We start from the raw sequence: 23103 nt of genomic DNA on the forward strand, positions 1-23103 counted from the left end.
GGGTGGATGGGTGGTGGGTGGATGGGTGGATGGATGGATGGGTGGGTGGATGGGTGGTGGGTGGATGGGTGGTGGGTGGATGGGTAGGTGGGTAGATAGGAGTATGAATAGATAAGATGATGGCTGGATAGACAGAGATGACCAGATGACAGTTGACAGAATGAGTCAGAGCGCCTCCCCTGCTCCTGTCACCCCCACACATATTTTCTCAAATGCTATTCCCTTTTGAAAACAGCATGTCATTTGTTTTCATTATAAAAGTGATCCATATATGCATTTGTTGTTTTTTTTTTAAAAAAAAAAAAAACGAGCTGGACAGAAATGAACAAAATTGTCAGAAGTAAAATGTCTATTAAAGGCTTTTCCACCTACTCAAGGCCAACTCACTCCCCAGAAGACTTTTTTTAAAAAAGTTAAAGCAAAATACACATCACATCAAAACAGACATTTACAGTGTACCACAGGCATTTGGTGTGCTCTGGGCACTGGGCTGCTACTGCCTCCATCTGGTTCCGAGACATTCTCTTCACCTCAAAACACAGCCCTGTCCCCAGGAAGCAGCTCCTATCCACTTCCCCTCTCCACCCAGGACCCGTTGTGCTTCCACAGTCATTTCGGCGAGGACCAATGTGGCATCCTTCAGTCGTCTTCCACACAGTGTCCCACACCCTAGCAGTCGTGGTCCCCGAGGAGTCGCCGTGTCCTCTCCCACTGTCTTCTCAGGAATGAGCCCTGATCCCCTAAACTACCTAAGACAGCTGTTGCTCCTAGAATCTATCTCGCTGTGACCATTTGATACTGGGGACTTCAGCTTCCTAGCTGTTCGCATCTGCATGTAGCTTGTGGCACTTCTCTGTCTCCCGGGAATTGTCCTCGGTCTAGGACTTGAGGCTCAGACTCCCTCACCCAAATATATAAGATCCACAGAACTGTCATTTGTGCCTGAAATCCAGGGTGGCTGGAAGCCAGGGGACCTCTAGTAGCTAGTCCCAGCCGCCCTGTCACGGGGTATAGGGCTCGAAAGGTGACAACATCCCTGAGCCCACCCAGCCCACCCCAGCTCACAGGTCAGCCTGAGTGTCCATAGATGCCTCTTTTCTGCACGGCAGGAAGCGGGGAGGTAGAGAGATGCTGTGGCCCAGAAGACAAACCCACTGTTTATTCCTCTCTAAAGTTTTCTAGTCCTTCAGTGACCAGGGCCCACACAGCAGGTACCCCTAGCTGCCTGTACCGACCCCTGTGTCACAGGGTTCACCCTCCATTCTGTGAGGAAGCAGCTTACACGCGGGTCAGGGAGCAAACCGGTGGCTGCTATATTATTCGTCCCTTTTCCATTGCTGTGACAAGCACTGTGACCCAGGCAACCTTCAAAAGGAAGAGTTTATTTGGGCTCACAGTCCCAGAAGAATGAGTCTGTCATGGAGAGGTGGCAGGAGGCTTGGTGATTGGAGTAGCCAGCTAAGAGTTACATCTTACCCACAAGCACAGGAGCAGAAAGATCAAGCTAGACTAGGGAAGACTTTTTACTCTCAAAGCCCACCCCATTGGCACATCTCCTCCAGCAAGGCCATGCCCCTTGAACCTACCCAAACCACGTCGCCAGCTGGGGACCAAGTGTTCAAATGCCTGACACTATGGGGGGACATTTATCATTCAAGCTGGCCATCAGAAAGGGTGTGTCCAGGGTGTGTAAAGGTGGGTCTAGTCTGAGTAGCAAGGAACAGATCCACCCCACCCCCAGCCCCTGGAAGAATACTGTAGGGGTCATACCACAAACTGGGGCAATAGAAGTTGTGGCCTTGTCAGAGTATTTCCGTGGCTGGAGTTAGGCTTGGTGGTGATGTAGATGCTGTGTTTAACAAGCACCCCCATTCCCCCGTACCATCCTTGCTTGGCATCTTCCCAGTCCCTAAGGTTCTGTTTGGGTTGTTTGGGAGCATTGTCCCTGTGCTGTCCAGATGCCATCTTGTTGTCAAGCAGGCTCTGCTTTCATCGTATTTCAGGAACCCTGAAGGGGGCCTGAGCTGTTTCCTCAGCACCAGCCTTTTAGAGCCACTGGTGTCCTGAAAAGAGTCCTCAAGAAGCTGCAGAAAGCGGAGGAGGTCGGCAGAGGTTATAGACACTGACTGAATCCCTCTGGGAGGCAGTGTGGAGCACACACCGCAGGGCTCTGTCACCTGGCAGGGCTCTGTCACCTGACGGTCGGGGCGCTTCGTGTTGTTTGTCAGTCCATCACTATTATAGGGGCTGACAGCTCATTTTCCAGCCCTTTCTCTCGGCCGGTTCTGTGAAAACAGTCCCCTGCCAGGAGCAGCCCTGAGGTAAAGAGATGTGGAGCTGGCTGCAGGAGGCAGAGCTGGAGTCTAGGAGTCTAGGGATGGCCCAGCGCCGAGCAGGCAGCAAGACTGCTAGCCCTGGGAAGTGAGGTCACCGGCCTGAGGTTACGAGGCCAGTGAGTGGTGGAGCCAAGTCCAGGTAGAACTGCCTGAGGCGGAGTGAGGACTAGATCAGCAAAGGAGAAACAGGAATGAACCAAACACAGTCAACCCCATGTCACCATACTGTACCTGCGCATCAACCACGGATGGAAAAATGTTTGAGGGACAGTTGCCTCTGCACAGAGCAAGGTAGACTCTAAGTGGTACAGCATAAGTCCTGTTTACACAGCACTGGTCTGGCTCAGAGATGGTCCCGGGCTGGTTTAGAGAGCAGAGGAGGATGCAAGCAGGTTGTATAGGGATTCAGGTGTGCTAGCTAAGGACAGGGATATGTTCTGAGAGGTGATTACCAAGTTATTTATTGTTGTTGAGCCAACGACCCAGAACATACTTACATAAACTAGGATGGCCACTTGCCAATATTATCTGGTCCCCGCAGTCGTTTCTGTCAGGTAGGTATAATCAGCATCCCCCTCTCCAGATGAGGAACTTGAGGTACAGAGATGTTGAGTCATTTGTCTAAAGTTACACAGCTAGGAAATGTGGGGCTGGGGTATATAACTCAGTGAGTTCCCGGCCAGCCTGGACCACAGTGTAAGAGACTCTTCCAAAGAAAAAGGAAAGAGAGGCTCATGGTGTGATCTCCAAAGATGCTGGGAAAGCCCTTTGCTGCACAGTGTGGTTCCCAGAGAACCAGTGCGGTGATGTCATTATTTTGAAAAACACAGACACCATGGGTGGTCCTGTACTGTAAGATACCCAGAGATCTCCTGGGTCTACCTCCTGAAGCATTGTGAGAGGCAGCCTTTGTCATGCCTGGATCCAGCCCTCTTGTCCCCACTGTCTGTGTGACCTTGGCCACATCTACTTCTTCCCCAGGACCTGCCTCTCCTCCCAGCCTCTTCTCTGACAAGGAGTTGGGAACACTGTGGCCCCCTTTTTAAATAGAAAAAAAATTACATGTATCCAGAAACAGGGCAATTAGAAAGTTGCCTTTATTTGTTCTGCACTCTGGCTGGTTTGTTATTTTAGCTAGAATGGTTTTAGAGTTATGGAAAAGTTGCAAGCATAGAACAGAGAGTGCCCTGTACCCTGAGAACAGAGCATGCCCTGTGCCTACCCACACGCAGGCTCCCCCACTGACAGCAGCCAACCAACACTTGCCACAGTTACTGTACTGGTTCTGGTACATTCGTGTCAGCTAAAGCCTGGACTTGGTCCTACCTGATGTCCTCTGTCTGTCCCAGGACTCTCTCCAGATCACATATGCCATGCAGTCATTGTACCTCCTTGGACTTCTCTCGGTGGGGACAGTTTGTTAGACAGATTTGAGGAAGACAGATTGAGGACTTAGCAGAATGTTCTCCAATGGAGTTTGTCTAGTGGTTAGCCATGGGTTGACAAGTCTCAGTGAAGTAACAGAGGCAAAGCCAGGGCCAGCCCATCTTTCAAAGGTCCTGTGTTAGTCAGCCCAGCACCCCTCGGTAGACAGGAGCAAAGCCTATCACCTCATGGTGGACAGGAAGTAACCAGCAAAGTCCATTATCTCATGGTAAACAGGAAGTGACAGAGAAAAGCCTATCAACTCATGGTGGACAGGAAGTAATAGACCAAAGCCTATCACCTCATGGTGGACAGGAAGTAACCAGCAAAGTCCATTATCTCATGGTAAACAGGAAGCGACAGAGAAAAGCCTATCACCTCATGGTGGACAGGAAATGATGGAGCAAGGCCAATCACCTCATGGTGGACAGGAAGTAATAGTGCAAAGCCTATCACCTCATGGTGGACAGGAAGTGACAGAGCAAAGCCCATCACCTCATGGTGGACAGAACACACACAGCCAAAACAGAAAGGAGCCAGAGCTATATAGGGGCCCTCCCCCAACTGACCTATTTCCTGTAGCCAAGCCACGCCTCCCAAAGTTTCCAGAGCCTCTGAATGAGCACTCTAAGATAGAGACCTTGGCTTCAAGTCTTTAATACAGGACTCTGCTCAAACACATGATTCGAATCACAACAGGTACCAAATCGCAATGCGGCTTGTCCCAGTGGTGTTGGACTTGCTTGCCCACTGCCAGTTGTGACGTCTCTCTCCCTCACCCTCGTTCTTGCCCTCCTCTTCCCTACTACTCTTTGGAAGGAAAGTCATTCTGCTGTAAGGAGGGACATTACACCCTGCCTCCTGGGTGACAGGGCTCCTGAAACACTGGAGTTCTGCATAAGATTCATCTCTTCCCCCTTGTCTGCTTAATTCCATCCATCAATATATAACCCTGAGACTAGCTTTATACTTTGGGTGCAAACTAATTTGCACCCTTGTATTTGGACCCCTGCTATGGAGGCCAAAGGTCAACCTCAAGTGTTGTTTTTTGGGGGCTGTTTTTTTGTTTGTTTATTGAGACAGTCTCTCTCATAGAACCTGGCCTCATTGTTCCTTCTTTCAGAAGGCAAGGTGAACTGGCCAGTGAGCCCCAGGAATCCTCCACCTGTGTCTGCCTCCTCGGTGCTGGGATTACAGGTGTGTGCCACCACATCGGGCCTTGTTTGTTTGTTTGCTTGCTTGTTTTGTTTTGCTTGAAACAGGGTTTCATTGTAGCTTTGGAGCCTATCCTGGAACTAGCTCTTGTAGACCAGGCTGGCCTCGAACTCACAGAGATCCGCCTACCTCTGCCTCCCGAGTGCTGTTATTAAAGGCATATGCCACCACTACCCAGCCACACCGGACCTTGTACATGGGTTCTGGGGATCAAACTCAGCTCCTAATGCTTGCAAGTCAAGCACTTTACCCACTAAGCTGTCTCCTAAGACCCTACTATGCAACTTTTATGGAAAGCTGTCCACAGAAGCTTCTCAAGTGGATTATGATGGTTGGGTTATCAGCTTGACACATCTAGGGTCATCTAAGGAAAGGGAGCCCCAGTCGAGAAAATGGCTGCATCAGATTAACCTGTAAGCAAGGCAATGGGACATTTTCTTGGTTAATGACTACTATGGGAGGGCCTAGACCACTATGGGCGATGCCACCTCTAGGCAGGTGGCCCCAGGTTATATAAGACAGCAAGCAGAGCAAGCTTGTAATCAGTATGACTCTGTGGTTTCTGCTTTGACTCCTGTGTCCAGGTCCCAACCTCGAGTTCCATGACTTCCCTCAGTAGTGGACCATGAGCAATCAGATGACATAACTTTTCCTCCCCAAGATACTTTAGGTCACAGTGTTTGTCACAGCGATACAAAGTAAACAAGGACATGGCTCTTGTGTCCCTTTGACCCCAGCACTCTGCAGCAGCGAATACAGGTGTCCTTGCTTGCATTCTGTTTGGGGCACTTACTTGTTTCCTGGCCATACAAGATGCTGTTATCTTGTGTGCTCTGCCTCAGCCTAGGCACCAGCCACATCCTGTGTCTCCAAGGGACTCACTCTCCTAGAGGCCAAGGTCTGCGTGGGACCCGGATCTGTTGCTATTGGGTTGTCATCATTTTCAGATCAAATGACAGTTGTCATTTATTTATCTATTTGTGGGAGCTAAGGTTTATCTCTTTATGCCAGTGTGGGAGTGTGGAGCTCAGAGAACAGCTTGTGGGAATTGGTTCTCTCCTTCCATCATGTGGGTTTTGGGGGTTGAACTCAGGTCATCAGGTTTGGTGGCAAGTGTATTTCCCTGCTGAGCTATCTTGCTAGCCCCTAACAGATAAGTCTTCAATGAGGGAAGTCTCTGTGGTGGTGAGGGATTAGCTTAAGATCTGTGGGAATGTATGTTGTCAGACAGACTGTCAGACTCACAAGAGTGCCAATTCCATTCCAACAAGTTTCTTTAGTAATACAGAGAAGTCCTCTTTCCCTCTGTGTGGGAGGCTGAGGCCGGGAGAGCAGTGCCATTGACAATGGTGGGGAGGCTGAGCTCTGGTCCCTCTCTCATCCTTGTGGCATCCATGTGATCAGGGCCACACTCTGCATCCACACTTCGGAAACGATCCTGCAAGGGGAACACGTGGCCTGAGTTTGGCTTTCAGTTGAGGCACCATCACTGGCTGCCTCCAGAGGCCCAAAACATTACAGCATCAGCCTCCAGACCAAATGCTTAGTCCTTTACTCTACTTAAAAAGCTAGGGTTCTTCCGTCTAATATCCTCAGACCTGTTGGGCCAGAGTGGAGGCACTCTGTGTGGGGCTGGGACATTTGGATCTCTCCCTTCAAAGCTTGAGAAGCTAATCCATTCGTTGGCTCCAAGACGTGTTTCTCCTCTCTGAAAGAGAAGCTGTTGGCACACTTTAGAAGCTCCCAAGGTGACTCTGAGCAGTGACCAGCCTTGAGAAATGCTGCCTGGGCCTTGCCATGGCCATGTTGTGAGTCAGAGTGAAGAAGAGCTGCAGTTTCCCCATGTCTCATAGACAAATCTTGGTCAGTGCGTCCCCATTCCGAGGTCTCCGATCTTCGGTGTGCACTCCCCAGCCTGTGGTGAAAGGACCGTGGCTGCAGGGGAACTGCCACAGCTGCATGAGCCCAGGATGGCCACTGGGCTGCCCATCTCGCCCAGCAGTTTTTGCCTTGACCAAACTAGACGCATCCTCATAAGCATGATGGGAAAGTTCTCCAGCTTCAAGCAGCTCTGGTCCAACATGAAAGACGAAAACACAGCCATTTTTAAGAATGTGTCTAGATTTGAGGTTTTATTTATTTGAGGGGATTGCTGTGGCTGTATACTTCTTTGCCTGAGTCTGTTCCATCCCAGGTATTGCTGAAAACATTGGTCTGTTCAAAACCCATCTTATCCTATCCCAGCACTTGGGAGGCAGAGGCGAGGCAGGTGAATCTCTGTGAGTTCAAGGCCATCATACCCTGTTGCAAAAAAAAAAAAAAGAAGAAGAAGAAGAAGAAGAAGAAGAAGAAGAAGAAGAAGAAGAAGAAGAAGAAGAAGAAGAAGAAGAAGAAGAAGAGAAAGAAAGAAAGAAAGAAAGAAAGAAAGAAAGAAAGAAAGAAAGAAAGAAAGAAAGAAAGAGAAAAATCCCATGAAAATCAGACATCCTAGCAGGGTATGATCCATGGTTGAACATGTGTGCAACCTCAGCACTCAGGAGGCTGAGGCAGGAGAATCACTGCAAGTTCGACATTATGCTGGACTCCATAGCATGCTTCAGTCCAGCTTGGACTACTTAGCAAGGCACTGTATCAAAAAACTAAACAACAAAGGTACTCCATACTGGCCAAGACAGACAGGGAAGCATCCTGAGTCGTCTGCACCAGCCTCAGAGATTGGCTCAATTCATCACAAAATGAACTCTCTTGTAGCCTTGCCAGGGAGTCGTGCTGGGAAGACCCCCAAAGTGCTAGAGCAGGAAGAGTTTTTTCTACAAGAAAGCTTGGAATCCTTCATTGTTTCTTTTCCTACAAAGCCAGCTCGGAGAGTGACCTCCCTGCCAACCCAGAGCAGTTCTGCACCAGAATTTAGAAGGATACAGCACTCCAGACTCAGCGTCCGGGGCTCTCACCATCGTCTAGTCCAGAGTTCACCTGGAGGAATCCTAACAGTTCAGATGTTAAGCCCCTTTGTGACACGATGCTCAGTGGCTTACACTGTTTGGGGAAAGCCGTCCTGCTGTCTAGGGGTTCCTATGGATTGTATTGGGGGAGCTGATGAAAAGAGGACTGAGAAACCAGACAGCCGACCCAGATGTCAGGAGGTCAGGTAGGTGAGGACTCTAGGACCAGCGGGATCTGCTGGTAGCCTGGTTAATCAGGGAAATGACTCAGGAGCAGGCACCTTGGCATTGTGGGCAGGAGGGTGTCAGGCTCTGTGACTCGTCACCCTGGTGTGGGTTCAGGAATGAGCAGAAGTCCTCAGTGCCTCCTCCTACCACCTGCATTTCCACGTTGCTCACTCTGGCTTCTCTCCACTCAGAGCCGAGACCTGAGGGCTGCAGCTTTTGGAATCAGGCCTGCTTGGTTCTCTTGCTACAGGTGCCTCCTGCCCACCCTGTCACTTTTCTAGTTCAGAGATGCTTAGGTGGACAGAAACAGCAGAATTCCAGACTTGTGCTACCGGAGCTAGCCAGCAGCACTCTACTGAGGTCTCGTTGCCTGGGCAGGAATGAAATCACAGACAACCCTGCTCACTTTCCCCAGGTCAAGATGGGGCCAGCAGGTCCAGGCTAGGATCCCTTTTCAGTCCCTCTCTGAAACTAAGGGCCTAAGAGCCTCCTGTTAGCATAACCTCATGCCTGGTTCGGAAAAGGTCCCTACAAACGACAGATGCCCCTGCCTCAGGAAGTTCCCAGGGTTTTGAAGCTCTGCAGCAAGAGCTGGAAACAAAGACCAGCTGTATTTCCCATTGTGCCACACCCACTCACACACTCATTCACAAGTATTTCCTCCATCCCAGCTGGTTCCCATGGATCTGTGGACCAGGAGGCGAACTGACCTTGAACCTCTGTCGAAACAAAGTGACTTCATATTTGAGAGACATCTTTGAGACAGTTAAAGTTCAGTGTCTCAGCTATTGTCTCTAGGCAGAGAGTGAGGTCTAACAGGAGCGTCTAGAAACAAGCAGACTAGCAACCCCTCTTCCCTTCTCTCCACTTCTGCTTCTGGTTCTCATGCTCTTTCCACCCTGCCCAGAAGAAAGAGACTGGCACCACCCTCCTCCGCCTTCCCACTTCAGCTAACTTCCAGAAGGGCCGTGCATGCTCGTGAAGAAGAAATCTTTTAAGAGCCTGGTGAGATGGGAAGGTCATGCCTGGGACCTCGAGTCAAGGGGCTGAATTTAAAACCCATCTCTAGCATCTCCTGTGCTGTCTTAAGCATTACCTGGCCCTTCTTACCTCCGCTTCCTCATAACCACACCCCCTGTAGATTTCGTATGACAAGATGCAAGTTCCGGCTTGGGGCCCACTGGGGAGGCGTACATGCCGGCTGCTGTGGATCAGGAGCAGTGAGCTCACTGTGTATTTTATTAACAGCGCTGCACACATGCCTAGGATGATCTGGCAGTGTCGTGGTGGGATTAGTAACCAGTAGTCGTGGCAGCAGAATTTGGAAGCCAAGAAGAGGTCTTCTCCAGAGCCTCCCACACTTGAGGTCGTGTCCTCACACTTGGGGATGTCCTGCCGTCCTTGCTCCTCAGCCAGCCCTCAACAGCTTGGCCACACTCCTGGTCTTGGGAATTCTAGCTGAGCTATTTGGGACCTGAGCCCAGGAGACAGAGTCCAGGGGCAGAGTAGGGATGGAGGGAATGGGAACACTGACTGAGTGCTTCCCTTCCTTTGATAGTGTGTTCAAGGAGGCTGGGAATATTCCAGAAGGCATCACCTGGGAAGAAAGGGTGAGCCTGAGAAGGGCCAGCTGAGCCTGAGAAGGACCTTAATAAACAACAGTTTGTAACAAAGGAGATGCCTCTCATTGTGACTGCACCTGGGAGGCCACTGCCCCTGGGGACCACACGGAGTGAAGCCACTGCATGGTCAGAAGTCGTACAGCCTAGGAGTCTATAAAGAGACAGTGCCCGTCCTGTGTCCATGGTGACCGTGGTCAGTCAGTAGTAAAGTACTACTGCTTTAGTAGAGCACAAACACACGTTCCTCTGGCCCAGAGGGTTGTCCATTGGTTCTGTCAGCTCAGAGGTGATCTGACAGAGGAGAAGAAAGCCTCAAAGAACTTCATTTCAGGGTAAGGCGGGGAGCCCTTGCATGGTGAAGGTCCTGAGTATCCTGAGGCTGGATCCCATTCAGCCTCTAACAGCCAGGAAGACATGACTAAGTTCATATATGTATATGTGTGTGTGCACATATGTGTATATATATGTATATATCACATACATATGATATATAGATATACACACATGTATGTGTATGTATCATGTATGTATGTATACAGTGAAGCCTCTCTGTTGATACACACTGTTGTTTTATAAGATCCTGACCAGGCCATCCTTCCTGAGTTCACCCTGTGGTCCAGGCAGGCATTTACTCAGTCACTACCCCCTCCCAGAGTAGTGGGCAGTGATGGTCAGGGTCTCTTCATTTCTCACCTGGGGGCAATAACAAAACTCACACCATGGGGTGATGGAGAAAATTAAGCCAGTGAGTATATGATGTACCCCGACAGTTCCTGCCACAGAGTTTCAAGTTAACCGGTTGCTATTTTTAGCAGGGACTGATAACAAAGGTGTGTGATCCCAGCAACTCAGGAGGACTAAAAGTTCAAGCAAGGCCCATGTGGGCTAAAGAGTGTGTTCAAGTCCAGCCCAAGCACCTTAGTGACACCTTGTCTCAAAGAAAAATGGAAAGAGGGTTGGGGCTGGAACTTAGTGGAAGGGCCTTGCTGCTTCCCTGTGTTCAATCTCTAGGACCACAAAGTCCAAACAAAGCATTATCGATCTATCTATCTATCTATCTATCTATCTATCTATCTATCTATCTTTCTAATTATCTACCTATCTGTCATCTATCTATCATCTATCTATCTTTCTGTCTATTTATCTATCTACCTATCTATCATCTATCTATCTTTCTCTTTATCTATCTACCTATCTATCATCTATCTATCTTTCTATCTATTTATCTATCTACCTATCATCTATCTATCTATCAGGTCAGGTTTCTCTGGTAGTCCTAGTTATCCTGGAGCTTGCTCTGTAGACCAGGCTGGCTTTGAACTCACAGGGATTTGTCTGCCTCTGCCTCCCAAGTGCTGGGATTAAAAGCATGCGCCACCACCGCCTGGCTGCTATTTTTGTTTTTCAAAGGGGAAAAAGTATAACCTTTCTGATACCTAGGATTGTTTCCAACAGACATTCCGCACCTCCACCCTTCCCCACAAAACCTGGGCGCTAGAGAATGAGTTGAAATTCAACCAACTCCCAACTACCAGGGCTTTTCTGAGCCTGGATCCTGGACCACCTTCATACCAAACCCCACCCCCACCCATGCATCAGCAGTGGGGAAACTGAGACCCCAAGGACCTCTAATTTGGGTTATGGGTCAGGTTCACTTTTCTCAAGGGATGTGTGACCACTTCCCCTTCAAGTTCGTTTCAGGTACTCTTGGATGATTCCCACCCTACTGCTGTTCCTCTTGCTTCCACCAAAGCTTCCACTGAGCCTCCGCTTCTGCCATTTCAGATGTTCCTCGTGTGCCGAGACAGCAGCCTGAAACGCCTGGTTCTGTGTGTCCACTTTCCTTCCCCAAAGGACAGCTCCACTGAGGTCCTGGAGTACCCCATCAAAGAAGAAAAATCTGGTAAGTTCTCACCTCACCTTCCTCCGTCCAAGCGGCAGCAGCAGAACCTGCTAGCCACAAACCCTCCTTAAAACTAGAATGGGAAAAAAAAATCATTTTTAGAGTTGGGTCCAAGGTGACAGTTTGGGTTGGGTGAGCGTTTGAGAGGAGACATGTGTTGGTGCATCTCCTGTGTCCTCATTATATGGACGGGGCCTTTCTTGACCAGGCTTGTTTCAAACTCAGTTTATCACTCAAACGTTAAAATTGCCAGGCATGGTTAGTACGTGCTTGTAACCCTAACCCCTATGAAACGGCAACAGGAAGGTTCACTGCAACCTGAAGGCCCACCCAGCTACACAGTGAGTGTCAGGTCACCAAATGTCAAATTAGAAGAGCTCTATTTCAAAACATTAAGCAAAGACACTGTTTATTTTCACTTTCTATGCTCGCAACTTGATTGGCTTTGCTTCCCAGTAGCCGGTAGCCGTAGTTGAGTTCTCTCCCATGTGTGAGCACAAAGGATGATAGCAAAAGGGAAGAAAAGGGGAGGAAATGAGATGTCTGGTGCTGGGCTCCGGCAACATAGTAGTACAGTCTCATGGTGATCCAGGGTGTGTCTTGTAGCCTCTCAGGCTTTTTCTTCTGTCAAATGAAACTAACGATTACTGCCCTATCTCTGTCCCAGAGCCTTTGTAAGGGTCACAAAAGTTCTGGGTGTACACAGAGCTGGGGGGGTTGCTGAAGGGACCTGTTTGGGGGTCTCTAATCCAAGCTGGCCTCAAACTCACAGTCCACCTACATCAGCCTTCCCACTGCCAAACTGATAAGTGCACACCACCATGCCTAGATCCTAGGGGGGGGGGGTTGTAATGGTAAAGACGTTTCGGTTTGGGCCTCTTCTGACCTAGGCTCACCCGTCTGAACCAGCTTCTGCATCCTTTCAAAGACCGTGTTCACATGTTAAGTTTTAAAACTCAAGAAACCCATGACAAGCATCCATAGGATAAAGCTGGGTGGTGGTGGCACACACCTTTAATCCCAGAACTTGGGAAGCAGAGACAGGTGGATCTCTGTGGGTTCAAGGCCAGCCTGGGCTACAAAGAGTTCCAGGACAGCTAAAGCTGTTATACAGAGAAACCCTGTCTCAAACAAACAAACAAACAAGCAAACAAATAAAAAGAATTCATAGTAAATTTGAAGCACCAGCTGATACCCATAGAAACAATTCCGGGGTGTTCCCTGAACCTCGTCACCCTCATCAACCACAGAGTGACAGCAGCTAAGGAAGCTACAGTTAATATTTCCATGCTTGTTTTTCCAGACACTGAGAAAGTACATAGATGAGTAAGATGGAGGTCCTGGCCTCGGGGCGCTCCAGTCAGGTTGGAGGGTGGGGGGGTGACATCGCTTGACAGGTGCTACTGCAAGGGACTCCTGTGGAAGGGTGTGGCGGGCCCAGAGCCTCCCTGCTAAGGGAAGAGTCTGGGCGGGCATCGAAAAGAAGCAGGCTTTAGGACCAGGGTTTGAGTGTGTGAGGGTGTTTGTGTTAGTTCTACCAAAGGAAAGCAGAGCAGGTTCCCCATCCTGCTGGGAGGAGGTCTTTCCAGAAACTCAGACCACATGTTCAAAGCACGCGTGCCCCATTGAATACTTTCTGCATAGTTAAAGAGTGTGCTTCTATGGCAGGAACACAGGGGACCTCCTTCTAGGGCACCAAGTGGAATAAGAGACAGAGTGGAAAGGTGTTGATTGGCATGGGAATGTGGTCATGCGGAACACCAGCAGACTGCCACAATACTGAGAAATGGCTTAGGGTTGCAGGCAACGAATTTCCAAGCATATGTGAGAGTCCCTCCCTTAGGGCTGCTGCATGCACCCTGCTGCTCTGAGACTCCAGCATGTGACTTCCATATTTTAGGGTTGGGACCAAAGCAACAGCTGGACTGGGAAAGGAGTCTGGGTGTTTCCTATACCCGTAATTTAGTGGCTAAAACTTAGTCACATGAGCAAACCCAACCGCAAGGGACCCTGGGAAATGTAGTCAATCATGTGTCCAGGAAAGTAGAGCTACTGGATTTGAATGAACTGCTGGGCGTGAGTGGCTCCCTGAGTATGAGGGTAGAGGTGTGGATCTGGGAGAGACCGTGGAGCCAGCGCACAAGGATGGAGTTCTCAAAGAGAATGGGGGGGGGTACATAAACTAAACCACTGGGATACGTAGTATCCTTTGATGACTCAGGAGGGTTAGAATTGTTTGGGTTGTCACCTGTTTCCCAAGAACCTGGGTCATTTTTCTTATGGCCAGGGAAAGGTGACCTTCACAGTGCCTGGCACACACAGTCCTGGATGTGTTTGTGACCCCTAGGCCACAACCTGATGGTCTGGGATTTCAGGATAGTCCCGCCTCTACTGAGAGTCTGACTTCCCAGACTAGGCTGCCACACATTGGTTACCCCTGAGCTTTTAGGGACTCGAGGGCCTTGAGTGAGTTTTTGCCTCTAAGACTGGCAATGTGCACAGGTGGGGGTGCACCCAGGGCCCTGTGGAGAGAGTACTGGTTCAAGGCAGGGTTCCTGAGGTTTTTGGGGTGATGGGAGAGAGTGGAGCTGGCCCAGAACTGGAGTTATGCTCTGTTCTTTTGGGGCCATCACATCTAGGTCTCTGCACCTTAAACATAACACACCCCTTGGAAGGCAGGATGGTGGTTTGATTTCATGTCCCCTTTCCAAACAAGAGTGAGACAGTGGTGATGGTGATGAGGGTTAAAACAGACCCAGTTCAGAAGCAATGCAGCTATGGGAAGGAGCCCTCGGTATAGAACTGGCCCAATCCCGATTCAGTTTGCACAGATGCGGATTACAGTGAATGGACGATTCAGTGGGGTGCTGGCTGGAAGTGGGCAGATGGGCCCCACTTCGAAGGAATGGTATAGATGGGTATAGATCAGAGAGCCGGGGCACAGGTTCCTGCCACTCTTGAAGGGGTTATTGCTTAAATAGGAAGTACAAGGAGGGGCTCTGAGAAGGCCCAGGGGCCAGTGACAAATAGATCCAGTGACTGTCCCCAAAAAAGTCCTTCTTCAGGGTTCTGACATGAGATTTAAGTTGAGGGTAAGAGGTCTGTGTAACTAAGCAGTCCTGGCCAAGGGGTGTGGTCATCACTGATGTGTTTTCAGAACTGCAGAGTCTCTTTGCTGGCACCGGGGCCCCAGCCTTTCCCTTCCCCTAGTGACGTTTCAATTCCTTGGAGACAATGACTTCAACAGTATGAAAGCCCAGAGAAGGGGCACCAATTTCTCCTGAATATCTTCATTTCTGCCAAGATGATTCCATCAGACCACTTAGAAACAGCAACACTAACATTTCAGGTTCTTGGTTTCATTCCAGGGCCACATGGTAAAATTCCCTGCATTTTAAGGTTTTAAATAAAGTCAGTGTTCAGCTTTGCCCTGAAGGTAATCGAAGGTAATCACCTCTGCCTCCTGCCACTTGGGTGACTGGGGCAAGAAGCTCCGCCTCTCCAGGCCCTGGCACTTGAGGTAGGGATAATGATGGTGCCTTTGTCAGAGTCCTGGAAGGAATTTGTTGTCCAAATGACATAGGATGTGCGACTCTGTGGCTGGGTGACTGTTGGAGTGGCCCAAGGAGGAAGCAGGAAACGCAAAAGCCCAGGCCTAGAATTGAAGCTTTCTGGGTTTCCCCACATGGAGTGGAGGGAGGAGACCAGGGGGTGCCCCCAAAGCACCCCCTGGTCTTGCATTGACCGCAGCTGTGTTTTGAAACACTTGGAATCCCTCTCTGATTTCTTTTTTTCTGCCTTTGCCTCCACCATGGCCCACCTTCCCTCACTGGTTTCTTAAAAAAAAAATTCTTTGAAAAATCCTAATTCTATCAGCTGGGCTGAGCTTGTAGTGGTAACAGTCCTAAACCTTAGTTGCTTACACACACAGTAATATGAATGCACCGTAGTACATATATGATTGTGACACACATATACAAAGGAGCGTGTGTGTTCTCACTGATAGGGCACGAACGCCCTGCAGCTGGATCTTTTCACACTGCTGCTGAGCCTTGCCCATCTGGGGAATGAGAGAGAAAGCAGAAGTCCCTGCTGACTCTGGAAGGTCCCATTCAGGAACCGCAGCCACCACTGTCCTGCAAAACCCAGTGACCAAAACAGGCCTCATGGCCAGGCTGGAACCCAGTGGGATGGGAAGAATACTCTCCCCTCATACATGGGGCCAGCAGGAGGGGAAGTGACTTGGAGATTAAGCAAAAGAGGATTTATGGCAGGATTTCACCTGTTGAAGGAGCAGAGGGAAGGGTGGATGGGACTATGCCAGCTTCTGGGGCAAGCCTGACCCTTGAGGTTGCTATGCACAGCCTGTCCTAGAGGACCTTGTATCAGGAGCATCCTTCATCCTAAAGGTTTGAGCCAGGAGTGTGGCAGACTTGTGCCGGAGTGTGAAGTATTTGCATGTTGTAGCGCCTTGTCCTGGGGCTGAGACCTAAGCCTAACCAGGAAACTTATGCTTCATACACACTGTATACAAATAGCCTGAAAGGGACTTTTTTCTTTTATCATCTTTCCAGTGCACCTGCCTTTTAACCCTACTTGTCAGTTGACTTCAGGCGTAGAAGTTCTCGCGCGTGACATGATGTCGGTGGACCAAATAGTTTTGGAGTCTGGAGCATTTCTGATGTCAAATTTCCAGATGAAGAGAGCTCAGCCAAACCTGCCTTTTCATTAATATGCATAGAGGTGGTGAGGATGATGATAAGCATATTCATGGGATGCCATTTCCCTAATGGTTGCTAAATAAAGGTAGAAGAAGCCCCATTTGTGACCAGAGCAGCCCTGGTGGTAGCCAGGCCCGTGTAGGAAGTAGGTTATGCTGTACACAGGCCTGAGCCACAGTTCATCCCTACCACTCAGTCCCTCTGGCCCCCTGACCCTTGGCTTTAGAAAGGTCTGTCCGCCAATGCTGAGTAAATCATCACTCTCAGATGTGAGTTTTAGGTCAAGTTGGGTACATCAGCACCTGGAGAACAGCCAATCTCCTCGGCAAGTATGGTGGATTCTCACGCTGATTGGTGTGGGGGGTCACCAAAGATGCAAGGTGTGTCCTCCTGGGCAGTAGAGATGTATGTGGGCATGGCAGAGTTTTGCAGCATGCCCATGCTCTTGAGCATTATTGCCACCAGCTGAAGCCCTAGAATGAAATCTGACCTCTTTTGAATGGAGATGGCTTAAGTCCATGAGCAGATGAGAAACTGTCATTCATAAAGGAGGGATTGGTGTAGAGACTCCATATTTTAGCAGGAAGGGGGTGAGGCAGGTTTGATTGCCTTGTGGGAGATCTTGCAAGCTTGTCAGTACAACCCTCCCCCCCTTTTTTATTTTTAGAACATGAATTTTGGATAGGATGACTATAGGTTCTAGATTTTTATTCTTGTGAGATCAGGTAAGACGTCTGATGTCCTCGTTACAGTTTCTTCATCTGTGAGTTGAAGGGATCTCCTGAGCACAGCTGTGGGCAGATCCAGGAAAGCAGCTACTAGCAGGGAAGCAGTCAGCATCTTTGTATCTAGATGTAGACATTTCTAGGAAGAAGTCCTGAGCCCCACGTGTAGCAAGTGCTCAGCTCACAGCGGCAGTTATAATTAGCAACCTGCAGTTCACACCTCACAACCCCTCATTTCCTGTGCTGCCCATCCTGAGGACGGCTCTAAAAAGCAAATGTGGCCCCGGCTGCTCAGTGGCCACAGGAGCTTGGGCTGAAATAGCCATGCTTGACTTCTTTCTGTCTTCATCATCCCAGCTCTGAGCTTCCAGGCCCGGGGATATGTCAGGATGAGACAGCGAGGTCAGGTTAGCTCTAAGAGTTCTACTGCAGACCTTGGGAAACTAACTTCCTCCTCCTCGCCCTCCTTCTTGCCCTCCTCCTCTCTCCTCCTCTTCTTTTACTTCTTAGTTTTTAAGATCTCACAGGGGCACTGGGCGATGGTGGCGCACACCTTTAATCCCAGCCCTTAGGAGGCAGAGGCAGGCGGATCTCTGTGAGTTGGAGGCCAGCCTGGTCTACAGAGTGAGTTCCAGGACAGGCTCCAAAGCTACACAGAGAAACCTTGTCTCCAAAACAAAACAAAACAAACAAAAAACCAAGATCTTATAGGGGAGTTCAGGCTGGCTTCACATTTGGTCTCTTCCTGCCTCAACTTCCCAAGTTTTGGGATCACAGGCATGCACTACCGTCCTCCCTACTCTCCATATTCCTGCCTTTGTATTTTTTGAAGCCCAGGCTAGCCTCAAATTCTTGATCTTCTGCCTCCTGAGTGCTGTGATCACATGCCTAGCTTTTTCTTTTCTGTTCTTTTCTTTCAATTGTTTTGGAATCATGCATCCACTGCTTACCCTTCCATTTCCACCATCTTACTTTATTATGAGCTTTCTCAGCTCGGTGCTGCTAAGCATGTCACAAAAATGTATCCCCAATTAAACACCTACTGAGTGGGTTTTGAGGGAAGACAGGTATAAGAGGCTAAGACACAACTCCAGTCCTGGACCAAGCGAAAAGAGGCACTCACAAGCACAAACAAGGCCACTCCTGAGTCCTATAATATAACTGTGCTCTTGAGACATCAACACTCTTTATTCCTGGGGGAGATCACTCAGCCCCTTTGGGCCAGAGGAATTGAGAAACAGTGGTGAGGAAGAACTTTGGGGAACAGGCTTGAAGCCACAGTCTTCTTGTCAAAGCTCAGAAACGAGGAAGCCCTGCTGGTCAGGAGGTAATTGAAGAGGAGGCAAAATCAAGGCTGCCAGGTGAAACTGACTGGGTCACCAGCAGCCGTGACAAGCATGCCACCCTGTTAAGGATGGAAAGGTTTTGAGCAGGAAGTAGCCCAATGAGATGGATGCTTTAGACCCCCCTGGGCTGTGTGGCAGCTGGCAGGGACAGCAACCAATCCCAACAGGAGAATAAAGAGGGGTTGTAGAAACCCGCCAAGGGTAAAGCTTGGTGACTGTATAGGAGTCGGGGCTGGACAGCTGGAAGACAGGGTTGGGGGTGGGCCCTGGAGAAGGAGAGCACTCTTGAGTGGTCATGGGAGCACTGTGGGCAGGCAGGAGAGTCCAACAGGTCAGAAGAGGAGCACTCAGCACTGCCTCGTGAGAAAACTAGGGGAGCAACACTTCTCCAGTAAACGTGAACGTGGGAGCTCTCTAGTTTGTTTTGTTCCGAGAGAACCGGACTTGGGAGATGTTGTCAGAATCTGAGAAAGATGGAAAGCACAGGGTCTTCTTGGTGGTGAAAGAAAGATGGTGAAAAGAGGTTGGTGTTGCAGTGAGTGGTCCTGGCCTGTGTGGGGGTGGTCCTGGCCTGCATGGGGGTGGTCCTGGTCTGTGTGGAATGGTACCGGTCTGCGTGGGGGTGGTCCTGGTCTGTGTGGGGGTGGTCCTGGTCTGTGTGGGGGTGGTCCTGGTCTACGTGGGGTAGTCTCGGTCTGCGTGGGGGTGGTCCTGGTCTGCGTGGGGGTGGTCCCGGTCTGAGTGGGGTGGTTCCGGTCTGCGTGGGGATGGTCCCAGTCTGTGTGGGGGTGTTCCTACTCTGCATGTGTATGACTGCCCACCCTTAGGGACTTTGCAGCTTCAAGAAACCCATCTAAAGGACAGAAGCTTGACTCGGCTGTTTCTAGACTAGAAGCCTCTACTCAGTCACCCTTCTTCTGAAGGTAGTTATAGAGGGTGTCAGGGCCAAGCCCTAGGGGTCTCCTGGCTTGCTGTCTCAGGCCTGGGTGATCTTGACTTAGCATGTGTCTGAGTCTATCTGTGCTGCTATAACAAATAACTGGGGTTTGATATGGTCTAAAAAAAAGAGACATTAATGTCTCACAATTTGGGGAGCTAGGAGGGCCAACATTAAGTAAGTCATGGGTAGGTTACATTGTCTGCTGAGGGCTGCTCCCTGCTCCAGCATGGTTCCTTACTGTCCTGTCCTAAGGAGGGGTGGAGAGCTGTGCTCTCCATGGAAGGAGGTGGAAGGACCAGTGAGCTAAACCCTGCTTGAAGCCTTGTAAGCACTGCAGACTGTGGTACAGTTTAGTGGTAGAACACTCACCCAGCACACACAAGGCCTGCATTTGATCCCAGCATCACACATTAAGTCAAATAAAATAATTAAATTAAGATATGAGAATGTGGCTACATTGCTTAACATACATAAAGCCCTGGGTCCAAACCCCAGCATTACATAAAACCAGGTGTAGTCCATGTGCTTGTACGAATTGAAAAAGACCATGTGACATTTGACCCTCATTCCCGTCAATCATACAGGGACCCATTACACCTCCAAAGAAGCTGTAGGCAGAAGAGACAAGAAATGTGTGTGAACGTACCTAAGATGTACAAGAGTGGTCTAAACACTGCTGTGTGTCCCTCTGTTCATCTGTTCATGAATATGAGTACTTAGCATTCATCGGTGCCTGCGTGATGATAAGAAGGGGTTTCCTGTCTTCAAGTCTGGCCAGGGAGGCAGAACAGGCAGTTACAAATACTAGGATTGGGGCTCTTGGGATCAGGTGAAAGGATAAGGGAGGGTCTTGACGGGATGGTGTTATACTATAAACAAAGTCCCGAAGAGAGCCCAGATGTGAAGCTGAGCCAGAGTTACCTCCTAAGAGTCACTAGGGTATCTGAGTGGATGGGAGCAAGAATGGACGAAACCAGACTGTGGGCTTGTTTGTGTCCTGTGGTTCTCAGGGCATCCCTGTGTGGAACACCAGCCATAGAGGACCTACCTCTAAGGACAGGTCCTAGACCCATAGCTCTGGAGAAGTCTGGGGAAGTTGATTGCCACCTCAGCACACCTCTGGCTCACTTCCCAGGTTTGCTCTTGCTACGGGATTTTCCGGCAGCACTACCCTAAGAAGAATGAGCAGCTGTAGAACCATTGTGAGCTTGGACAAACCCCTGGGTGTGGCTACCAGTGAAGTGGGTTCTCATCAGACTTCCCCTAGTAACTTGCTATATGTCTTCTGTAAGCCATTCAATTCCTCTAGGCCTCCTGGGAAAGGGGACTCCTAACTTCCCCTGGCAAGTAATAGATTCAAAGTGCCTGGAAGAATAAGGCCCCACATCTTCGCCCAACAATCCATGTCCTACTACTTAGATCAGAAAGCCTCCCCACAACCTAGAAAACATTTGTTGCTGTGTCCAGAGAGCCTAGCTGCCTTTGAGGAAGTCATATTAGTGTACCTTTCTCACCAACAGGGCCAAGAACTTCTGGGAAGTTCCAAAAAAAAAAAAAGTGTCTTCTGTGGTGCTCTGTGCCTGTCTCCCTCACTTGTCAGAATCAATGAATGGTTTGTCTTGTTCTTCGTGGTGCAATCGGCTGAACCTTTATTATGTTATTGCTCTGTCTTGGTTATCATAGTGTCAGCATTTAGGGAACTTGCCCTAGAGGAATTTCCCCTGCTGGAAGGTTCCTTTTATGTAGTTCCCTGTCCAAGACTACCCTTGGCACCTCCAGTGATAAAAGCCTCCTGTCAAAACTAAGTCCTCATCAGTGGGCTCTGAAATCTTAAGCCTTAAACCTCAGTTGTTGGGGACAGCACATGGCCCGTCTTCTGTCTTCACCACCTCTGAAGCAAGTCTTAGCATCTCCTCTTTGCAGCTGAGCTATTGGGCACCCAAGGATGTTAACCGGGATTCAGACGAGTCAGAGATGCATGGCTCTTTCACCGGAACCCAGTTGTTTCTGGTCACGCCTCTGTGTTCTTCGCTCAGTGGACTTTCCAAGGGACAGAGGAAGATGGCAGAGAGGGAAACAAAGCAAACAGTAGTCCAGTCAGTCATTAAAACTCTCACAGTTGTATCATTGTTTTCTCTTTGTGTTCCTGACACAGAGCCAGAACCGGGCAAGGGAGCAGGTAGGGCTACGTGGCCTTAGTGAGGAAGGCCACGGGGATGGGAGTTCCGGGTCAACCCTGACAGTTGAACATAAGCAATTGTGTTCTGGGTTATGACCCTGGTAGTGCTAGACCCAGTCAGACACACTGGGGAGAGCTGGCTGTGCCTCTTCCTAGCTAGGGCGTACGTATATCATGAAACTGGCAGGAGCCATATCCAGGGCGGTTTTCCCTGGAGAGCTGATTATGACCATTGCCCCTGCTGCTACCAATTCCCATCTAGGAAACCAGGGTGTGAATAGCCACCCTTGGGCCTTGACTTGTATGTAAACATCTTACAAAACAAAGCATGGTGTGTGTGTGTGTGTGTGAGAGAGAGAGAGAGAGAGAGGAGGAATCTGAGCACACTATGATAGAATTGTTTGTAGTTTCTGGAGAAATGGATGACAGATGGATGACGAGACTCAACTACTCATGGCTAGCTTTTGCACTCTCAAGGACCTTTCTCAGAGACATCTAAGCTGCTTCTTCTTGGCTTCAGCATCCTGAGGACCACAGCCTGTTATTCACAGGAAGGATGCCGTGGAGATTGCCCATGCTTTTTCTTGAGAAATATCAATGGCAGGGGCCGTGAAAGAAAAATCCAGCACACAGGCTTAACTTTGAAGTTCAGTGATCACAAACCATGTGGATGAACCTGGGCAGGAGTTCAGTTTTCTTTCCTGTGATCCGCGGAGCCTCCCTATAGCAGACTTTGGGGGAGACCCTTAAAGAAGGATGTGTTAGATTGTGGGACCCTCTGGGCCTCTGATGTTGGAGTCCTACCAGTCTCCAGACTCCAGCAGGCTCCCAAGTTTGTGGAATATGGCTCATGGATTAGTACAAAGATCTCCCCCTTCTAGCCTAGCCTAAAACATTGTCCATATGCCTCATCCTACACAGAATTATGATACAAAAAGCATTTAGTGAGACTTGCCTGCTTGCTGGGCTTTCACTAGGTATAATGGGATTAATGAAGGACTGTTGTATAATAACAGTCATTTATTAAGCATTTGGTATGAATTATTTATTTTTCAGTTTTGAGACAGACTCTCTCTAGATGGCCAGACTGGCCTTAAACACGCTATTCTCCTGCCTCAGCCTCTTAATTTCTGAGATTACAATTTAATCTGCTTTAGGATATGGCACCACACTGTGGCAGATTAAGGTATTTTTTTTGATACTTCTTCCTTCTTGAGGTGGAGTCTGTTGCCCCTCCCTTAAATCTCCTTTGGCCTGTGACTTCTGTGGTCAACAGAATAAGCAGAAATGGCTCTAGCCAGTTCCTCTTAGGTTTTCAGAGAGCTGCCACTTCTTCTTAAACTCTAAGAGTCGAGCTGCCTCCACCCTGGAGAGAGAGGCCTGGGAGGGAGATGGACCTGGCTGACTGTAACCTTTTAACTTTCCCTGCCAATGAACTAGATCTAAGGGGAAACATCTTGGATCCTCCAAACCGGGCCAGGCCCTAGCTGATACCAGTCAATAAAAAAGTCGGTTCCGGTA

The 23103-nt window shown here is 49.3% G+C and overlaps 1 protein-coding gene across 4 annotated transcripts in view; it reads left to right on the forward strand.

The window, feature by feature from the left end:
* Positions 1-23103, forward strand: part of Rin3 (Ras and Rab interactor 3) — a 111770-nt gene that overhangs the window by 31178 nt on the left and 57489 nt on the right. For all 4 annotated transcript variants that reach the window (XM_050151445.1, XM_050151447.1, XM_050151446.1 and 1 more), the window contains exon 3: positions 11554-11671. In XM_050151445.1, coding sequence (XP_050007402.1) covers positions 11554-11671 — 118 coding nt within the window. The remainder of the gene's footprint in view (positions 1-11553; positions 11672-23103) is intronic.

Source organism: Alexandromys fortis, unplaced genomic scaffold, assembly GCF_014885135.2.
Source record: "Alexandromys fortis isolate MF-2015 unplaced genomic scaffold, M_Fortis_MF-2015_v1.1 scaffold_63, whole genome shotgun sequence".
Classification (NCBI taxonomy): domain Eukaryota; kingdom Metazoa; phylum Chordata; class Mammalia; order Rodentia; family Cricetidae; genus Alexandromys; species Alexandromys fortis.